This window comes from Pseudochaenichthys georgianus, chromosome 21, assembly GCF_902827115.2.
Source record: "Pseudochaenichthys georgianus chromosome 21, fPseGeo1.2, whole genome shotgun sequence".
Taxonomy (NCBI): domain Eukaryota; kingdom Metazoa; phylum Chordata; class Actinopteri; order Perciformes; family Channichthyidae; genus Pseudochaenichthys; species Pseudochaenichthys georgianus.
In genome coordinates this window covers 6749405-6758838 of record NC_047523.1, presented here as the reverse complement: position 1 = coordinate 6758838, position 9434 = coordinate 6749405, and the positions used below count along the sequence as shown (strand labels likewise).

Here is a 9434-nt window from a genome sequence, read left to right as displayed (position 1 = left end):
CAGGAAACCTGATTCCCTAGTCGCTGCTGCCGCACACTGGTACGCTCTGCTCCCCCCCCCCCAAGCCTTCCTTCCTTCCCTGCCACTCCCTCATTCCGCCATCCGCAGACCCCTCTCTGCATCTGGTAAAGGGTCACTCCCCCCTGTCTGCTCCTCCTCACTCTGTCTGTCTTTCTCCCTCATCCTCCGGCTGATAGTTGACGCTCCGCTGAGGGACTCTGTATCAGCTCTGATAACGGCTCACACAATCCTGGGAAAAAGGTCTGCTGTGTCAGGGAAAGAAGCCAAGTCATAGAACAATGAGAAATAAGCTATACTCTGTTGTGCATGATAAAGACTCTTAACATTTGATATCAAAAGATTGCGTCTGAGCAGAGGCTGATAAAGGGCTACACCGAACAACTTGGCAGTATGCCATTCTGCAGAAAAGAGACCTTGTTGGTCATTGGTGGAATGTAATGTACTTTTGATGTATATGTACTTTACTTGACTATTTACATCTCAGAATTTCTTTTGACAGAATGAGTTACTTTGTTGGGTGGGACTTTCGGAAACAGTTCTAAATTGGTTTGAATCCTACTTAAAGGACAGAAACAACTTTGTTTCTATAGGTAAATACACATCTGTGTTGACAAATATGACATGTGGGGTACCTCAAGGCTCCATCTTGGGGCCTCTTCTCTTTAACGTCTACATGCTACCACTGGCTCAGATAATGAAGACCAACAAAATAAGTTACCATGGCTATGCGGATGACACACAAATGTACGTAACAATTTCACCAGGAGACTATGCTCCAATTCAAACACTGAGTAAGTGCATTGAACAAATCAATGACTGGATGTGTCAGAACTTTCTCCAATTAAACAAAGATAAAACTGAGGTAATGGTTTTTGGAGCCAAGGCAGAACGTATAAAAGTTAGCGCTGAGCTTCAGCCTGCAATGTTCAAAACAACAGATAAAGCCAGAAATCTAGGTGTAGTCATGGACTCTGACCTGAGTTTCAACAGTCACATTAAAACAGTTACTAAATCAGCCTACTATCACCTAAAGAACATATCTAGGATTAAAAGACTAATGTCACAGCAGGATTTGGAAAAACTTGTCCATGCTTTTATCTTCAGTAGACTGGACTACTGCAATGGTGTCTTCACAGGTCTCACTAAAAAATCTATTAGAAAGCTGCAGCTGATTCAGAACGCCGCTGCTCGAGTCCTCACTAACACTAAGAAAGTGGATCACATCACTCCTGTTCTGAAGTCTTTACACTGGCTTCCTGTGTGTCAAAGAATAGATTTCAAAATACTGCTGCTGGTTTATAAAGCACTGAATGGTTTAGGCCCAACATACATTTCTGACCTCCTGCTAAATTATGAACCATCCAGATCTCTCAGGTCTTCAGGGACTGGTCAGCTTTCTGTCCCCAGAGTCAGAACTAAACATGGTAAAGCAGCGTTCAGTTATTATGCTCCAAATATCTGGAACCAACTCCCAGAAACCTGCAGGTCCGCTGCAACTCTTACTACTTTTAAATCCAGGCTGAAGACTTTTCTTTTTGTCGCTGCTTTTAATTGAACTATTCATATCTTAGACTGCACTATAACTTTTATCCATGTATTTTTCTTTTAATGTTTATTTTATTAGCTTTTCTTTTTAATGACTGATTTTAAATGCCATTTTCTTAATGTCTTTCATTTTTTGTAAAGCACTTTGAATTGCCTTGTGTTGAAAAGTGCTATATAAATAAACTTGCCTTGCCTTTGCATTTTTTTCATTAATATACAATACAAATCAATTTACATATTATGATTCATCCCCATATTTACCACAAGCAAAACATTAACATACCTAGATTATAATTCAGAAATAAAACATATATGAAATTACTTGCATAATTATTCATTTAACTTTTTGTACTTTAAGTATATTTTTGATGTGAGTATGATTTTGAGTGCAGGACCTGTACTTGTAATGGAATATTTTACAATGTGGTATTGTTACCTAAGCAAAATATCTGAATACTTATTTCCCCCCTGTGATAGACAACTGTTTAGATGCGGTTTTTTATTACAGTGTTCACTTTAAACTATACATCTCTACTGTCTGACGTGCATTTGAAAATGCATTGATTATAGTTTAAATCTGTTTTAACATGCAAATCAATTGGAATTTCAGTGGGTGCGGATGTGGACGTCTGAATCCAAAATAGCAACATAAAAAGGAAAACATCACTTTTCCCATTATCCAGCTAACGCACTGTTTCATTTGAAAGGTCCTTATAATGGCTTAAGCCAATGTAGCTCTTCCCACATGTAGGGAAAACAAACCAAAAAGCACCTGATACTTAGGATACTTAGGAGCATCTTCCCTGGGGAATGGAACTGCTCACAAATGGAAGGCTCTAGCGATGGAAGCTGCCCATCTCATCTCATGGGGCCTGCTAATGTACTGGTGAAAGGAAAGTAAGGTTCATTAGAGTTAGAGTGAGCACTCAGTGAGCAGGTGAGACAATTTCCCATCAGTCCGACAAAACATGAACTGAAGATAACTTTTACTGCACTATAGAGCTTCATACAATATTAACCAATTAAAAAGATCCTCTTGAAGCACTTTACATATAGTGACAATGACACCTCTTCAAAATACTGCTAACCTGCAGTGCCGTAAACAGACGCCCTGAAAGGAAAGTGAGAATCATTTTTCCGGTTATCAATTTTCCAAATCCTATGTATAACATGCATGGGAGGCGTGTGGCGCAGTGGATTAATGTGCTTATCTTTGAATCAGAGGATAGCAAGTTCGAATCCCACTGCAGTCAGCATGTGTGTGTGTCCCTGAGTCACTTCACCCCAAATTGCTCCTGTGGGATTGAGTATGTAAGCCGCTTTGGATAAAAGTGTCTAACATGTAATATAATTTTTTCTCTCATGTTTTGCCAAGACTTTACAGGTAGAAACAAGGTTAGGGTTAGTGATGCCGGACGCATGTTTTTTTTTAACCATTTAAATCTTTCTTTGTCCTTTTTGTGGAAGAAAATATTTTCTCGGGTGATTTGTTTTTTGTGTTTGTTGTTGTAATACCTACTTTGGCCTCAAGAAACAGAAACATTGTCCTTGCAACCTTGGTTTTTTACAACCAGTTCACTAGTTTTTTGTCGTTTTAAATCTACGGCGGCCGACATTTGCAAACTCACTATAACAGCCCAAACGCTTGTCGACGTTGGTGGATTTATAAAGTTGACCAACTTTCACTGTTGTTGGAAACGTACCATAAATGTTAGTTTTAGTACATCACTTTTCGGTGTCCCCATTTCTGTTTTGTATATGCATCGCTTTTAGTAAACACTGCGCATGTTTTGTAAAGTTGGTTAATTTTTTCTGTGGTGCTGATGTTTCTTAATTTGCATGCGTTTTGGCTCATATGTGTTTTAATATTTGCATTTTTTTTTAACTGGAGCGGGATTCTCCAAATTCTTTCACAAACAGTGACGTCACGAGTTACCCACAATGCAACACGTGCCGTATATATATATAAATACGCCATTTTCCTGGAGGTGCAAATATCCTGGAAGTGCAAATATAAACAGCTAGCTAACGTAGCCAGGCAGAGCGCACTAGTTTTTTTTTCAGAATTAACGACCGAAGAAATCGCTGCATGTCTTCGGATTACATCTCTGGACTTAAAGGTGGGGTAGGTAAGTTTGAGAAACCGGCTCGAGATCGCTAGAATTTGAAAATACACAACTGGAGAAAATCTGCCACTTCCTTATAGAGCCCCTCCTCCAACACACACGAACGCACACATGACCAATGAGGGCACGAGATAAGTGTGTGCCCCGATGGAAGGCTGACAGGCAGGTAGGCCATCCAATCAAACCAAACGGATTGGTTGTACTTTTTACAGCATTACGGCTTCTACAGATGACATTTTTTTATGGATTTGTTGTCAAAGCACTTAAGATATTCATTGCTATCGGGATGTTAAGAACATTCCATGGAATATAACAAAAAGTGTATCTCGAGCCGGTTTCTGAAACGTACCTACCCCACCTTTAAGAGGTGTGCTTTAGGTCGTTATCAGCGTAAACTATAGCTGTGTGGGTTGTCGGATTTCCCTTACAGACAGATGCATATGTATGGAAAACCTACAGTGGCCTTCGTCGATTTTGGCTGCATCTACGTCTAATTTTTGGAAAGACCAGGGGCCTATACTACGAAGCTGGTTCAACCTAACCTGGATATGTTTGAGTTAGCCGGTTGGCCTAATCCAAAACATACGCGCTCTCGCTAAACGGTACTACGACGCTGGTTATCAAGTGGATCGCTCAAGCCAGCCGTGTCCTATCTAGTTAGGTGCGCGTTCACATGAAAGGGGTGGTATCTGGAGCATTCGACCAATCACAAACATGGAGAAGCGTACTGACAGCGCAGCGTCATACTTCCTGAATAAAAAGTGAACTTTAATACTAGTCAAAAATGAAGAAGTTAAACTTTAAACATCCATGACTTAAACACTTTATCCAGGATCAAAGCCACAGAGCTGCACCTGCAAGGTGAATACAGCTGGCAAAAGAAAAAGTGTTTGAATGCGTACATTAACAGGTTTATGATATGCCCCGTCTAAAACACCATCTGACTTCAATTACATTTGTCTCGAGTGTTTCGTCAACTTATGTGTTGCTTAAAATAATACTTCTGCATACAGTATGTGACACTGTGAGTGTTGCACGGCCAGATACGGCTCAGCTGACTCAGATAAGGAGATATGTGATACATTCTGAAGTGATATGCCGCGGACTGTACTTAATGTACTCTGATCCGGTTACTTATGTTGTGGCCGATATTTAAGTAAGCTTTCTTAACGCTAATGTTATAATAGTCAGATTGCTCTGAAGATGGAGGTGATATTCTATTAATGTTCACGTTCACACAGTCGGTGATTTTTGCCGGCCGTCTTTCCTGCGACGGCAGCTTTTCTGTATTTCCTTTCTCCTGTAATATGACTTGATCGCTTTAAACTCCGCACACTGAGCTCTGATTGGTCAGCAGGCAGTGCTTTCACTGAGTTGACCTCTTAGCCTGCAACCTAACCTGGTCCGAACCAGGTTAGCCGCTAAGCATAAGTTACCATGGAGATCTAGCCTGCTAAAAAGAGAACCAGCTTCGTAGGACCGGAAAGCCGGAGTTTCCCCTGAATTTAGCCGGCTAAGCGAAAATCCTGCTTCGTAGTATACCCCCCAGGTGTCACAATAATATTATCATGCCATTGCATATATGTGGTATTTTAGAGTTGACTAGACTATGATATTCAATACAGGAAGCTTAGCAACACCTAGGCGGTGTACGGCTGCTTGCACCTCGCGTAAAACGGCGGATACCGGAAGTACGGTGTCGCCCTCGGCCCAATACTCGTATGTGTGTGTGAAAGAATGGAAATGTTTAGGGCGCGTTTGCACCCCGTCGGCCACCGTAACAATCAACTAAAAAAGATTATCCTGACAATCTCTTTACACTCAATTGATTAGTTAATTGACAGAACCTCCTAGGATGTGTGAAAAACTGTTTATTTATGAAATATCTTCCAACACCAGCTTCAACTCAATTTATGTATTACCGAGTCAACATACGTAAAGCCCTTAAAAATAATATACAGAAATACTTCTTCCGTTTACTACAGTAACATCAGCTGACAGAGGCTTAGCAAAATGAGATTAAAAAGTCTGACTTGAAATTCAAAAACTAACAGTTCCAACTTTGAAAAGGAAGGTAACAAAAAGTTACAGAACTAACCAGGAAAAAACAAGAGCTGACCGATATTTTGCAAAACACTTTTTATTGTTGATAATGCAATAATACAGCAATATCAGCAGTAAATGTATAAAGGATGCATTTTAATGTACATGTAGCACATATGTTTTCTAATGAACATTTTAATGGATTTTTCCGTTGTTATTTATAGTTAATTATAGTTTTTTGTGAAATGTACGGTTAAAAAAATTCCTTCAATGTTTATAAAAATAACTAATTTAGAAATGTTTTCCTTTTGGATTTTGCCCCAAAAAATAAACTAAACTAATAAACAATCAACATATTATTACTAGATTGAATTTATTAGAAAATATCAGTTAAATGGTAAATGGACTGTACTTATATAGCGTTCTATCCAGTCTTTAAGACCCCTCAAAGCGCTTTACATACTACATGTCGTTCACCCATTCACACAGAGCAGTGTATGTTACTCTCGGACCTAACATTCACACACCGTTGGCCATGCCATCGGGAGCAACTCAGGGTTAAGTATCTTGCCCAAGGATACATCGACATGTTGACTGCATGGGCTGGGATCGAACCCACAATCTTCTGGTTGAAAGACGACCGCACTCCCTCGCAGCCACAGTCGCCAGTTATCAGTATTGGCCTTACAAATATGCGATCAGACAAGCTTTTAAAAAACAGATTTTTATTGTGTGGAAGTGACATACTCGCAGAAAATAAAGGAGTAAATGATCTATCCAAAAGCAAACATTCCTCTATTATGTCCTTCCCTTTGCAGACAGTCTGAGAGCCACTTTGGCAAAAATTACAAAATCTAGAGAGGGATGAGTCTGTGTAAGCAGTAAACACACACTTTGTTCCTCATCACTGAGGGGCCAGTGGGATGCCTCTGGCGTCGGTAACCTGGCCCTCCTGCAGGTTCTTCACCAGCTGAGCCAGCCAGCGCTTGGTGGTGGTGTCGTCCTTCAGAACCTGGGCGAAGGTGCTGTCCTTCAGCTGGTCGGGCAGACACTGACGCAGGGCCTCTCTGGCTCTGAGGAACAAACACAGCAGAAAATAATGTACACTTCTGTAAGCAACCGCTTACCATAAAAAAAACACAGCTTCACCAAAGCGAGGCCGTGGTGGAAAGTCACAAGCACATTGCCTTAAAGGGAAATGGAAACACTTTTCAAACTGCTTTCCATGCGACAATATTACCATTAGGAAATGTATTTATCTAGTCTATTTCCAATGTAAACGATCGAGATACGCAAATTTACTTTTTGAAATACGTGCCTAATGACCATGGGCGCTTCCATTGCTCCGGGACTTTTCCAGTGACTTCACTGATTGGGTACGGCTTCCTGGGCCAAAGCTCAATAACAAACAACATGGCGTGCAATGCACCAGTAGTTTACATTACAAGAAAACGGTCGTCGTCAGGAGTTTATTGTATTGCCCCAGGCTGCACAAATGGATTTTATACGAAGAAGGAAGAAGTACATTTCCATAGGCTGCCACTAAAGGATGAGAAGCTGCTCAAAGTCCAGTCTGGATGCCTGGTTCAATACAAAACATTGGATTTGAAGCCAGGATCTGTTCCCACAATATTCGATTTCTCAACGTATGCAGTCGGGAACACCGACCGTCCCAGCACGTCGGCCGCGCAAGACAATGATAGTGTCAACAAACGTGAAGTTCGAGCCACCAAACGAGTTGCTTCAGCTGCCGAGAGAGAGGTAAATATTGAAGCACTACCAGATTACTAGCTCACACATGTATTTACTGACACAGTGTGACCTTATTAATTAACGCAATCGCGTCCAAACTAAATGGTAGCTATTATGACGTACAATAGAGAATTGGGGGTGTTCTATAGCTCAACTAATTAAACTGGCATACACACGCTCATCTGTCGAAAACAGCCCTAAAAAGGCTAGTATTGCTATTGATGGATGGTATTGCAGGACCCAGAGCGCACGGAGCACAGAGCGGACAGCAGATAACGGAATTGCAGTTGTATTGCTTATAGATTATCAGAACATTTCAAAGGGGATACAGCCCCATTGGATATTAACCTATGGATTACCTACATCATCGTTTTTATCGTTGTAATGCCATTGAAGACCAGTTTAGACCAGACAATGAGGAAGGTAAGCCGTTAGCCTGGCGTATGTTAGTACCTAGCGCCACTTGTTTTGATGTACGTTTTTGTGGATAACCTCGCGAGTTTGTATCTTCCAGTGTTGAGGTGGGCACCGTTAGATTCTGTGTCTCCTTGCGATCATAAACGATGTGTTGGATGTGCGGCTAGGATAAGTAATAAGGGAGCTATCGGTGCAGTAATAGGTTAGCATTTTCGCTCGGGGCTAATTCAGAGGCTCACTGTTAGCATTGTGTTTTTTTAATTTTTTTATTCCGGATCGTATGCCAATCTATTCGACCGAATCGGTTCATAAGCATAGGCCATGTGATGCCTGGTAACTGTAGATGCTTCCACATCAATGTCATCTCCCGACGAATAGTCAAATTCATCGTTCAAAACGTCGATCTCATTGCAAAATTCCTCCATCGCTGCCATATCTGCTACGTTGTGTTGACTTCTGGTGGAGCGAAAACACAGCCAGTGACGTCACCATTTGGGACTCCCCTAATGGCGGCGGCCTGGTCCCGGAATTCCCCACCAGGCCGGCGGATAATTAATTTTCTTTTGGCGAGTAATATCATATACAATAAATATTACGATCAATATCCATTGTAAAATGAATAAACTACCGGAATATTATAACTGTAATTGGTGTTTCCTTTCCCCTTTAAAGACTGTACTGAAGCATAACTTTGAGGTAAATCATGCTTGAGTTCCTTCCTGTCTGAACTGATTATTTTCACTTTTACTTCTATTCCAAGTACTTTTACTTATGATACTTTAGGAATATGTCGATGCCATGCTGTCTGTCATATACGGTGGAGAAGAGCTGCAAGCAAAGCAAAATCCAATACGAAATAAAGAACAAACCGTAGGGGTAGCATACTGTGGATTGTTCAAAAATGTTAAACCAAAAATGACAAATCTGATTTGACCACATGGGGTTCCACAAGGTTCAGTGCCGGACCCACATATTTGTGATTAGCAGGAAAGTGGTGTTCCTCTACTAGTAAAAATATCTTATGAAATGTCTTGGATAAAGATAATGGTATAGTTCAAAACCATACAATTGCTTTATTAGTAGTACCAGCAACTAAAAACAGCAAAATGATATGTGTATATGATTTAAAAAATAAGAAATTACACTTATTTTAGCATTTGTAAGGATTTCTATTTTTAAGAAATCCAAAGAAAATGTAATTGTCATAATAGCAGTTCATGTATTTCCTTACCTTTATCTAATAAAAATATGTGTGCAAACATTACGTTTTGATCACAGGCTGCTCCTGCATTAAACGGACAGTCAGCGCACACATTTGTGTAATGGCTCCTCCTAGTGGCAAGTACTGATGGTCACATGTTCTGTTCTATTCTCAACTGGTCATGTCTTTATACAAATCTCCATGCAATCAAGAGCCACAGTTTAAACAGGTGACCCCAGACTGGACATCTGTAAAACACTGCTTTACCTGAGATTGTCTGAGAGGCGAAGGTAGCAGCGGACAACGTGCTTCAGCAGGCGTGCGGAGGG

The 9434-nt window shown here is 40.7% G+C and overlaps 1 protein-coding gene across 1 annotated transcript in view; it reads right to left on the bottom strand.

Annotated features, from left to right (window-relative positions):
• Positions 1-6443: 6443 nt before the first annotated feature.
• The window catches only part of cnot9 (CCR4-NOT transcription complex subunit 9), an 11778-nt gene continuing 8787 nt past the window's right edge, over positions 6444-9434 (bottom strand). Inside the window, exons 7-8 of the mRNA XM_034109879.2 lie at positions 9373-9434; positions 6444-6808 (exon numbers count right to left, since the gene is read on the bottom strand). The exon at positions 9373-9434 is cut by the window's right edge and continues 30 nt beyond it. Coding sequence (XP_033965770.1) covers positions 6640-6808; positions 9373-9434 — 231 coding nt within the window. The 3' untranslated portion in view covers positions 6444-6639. The remainder of the gene's footprint in view (positions 6809-9372) is intronic.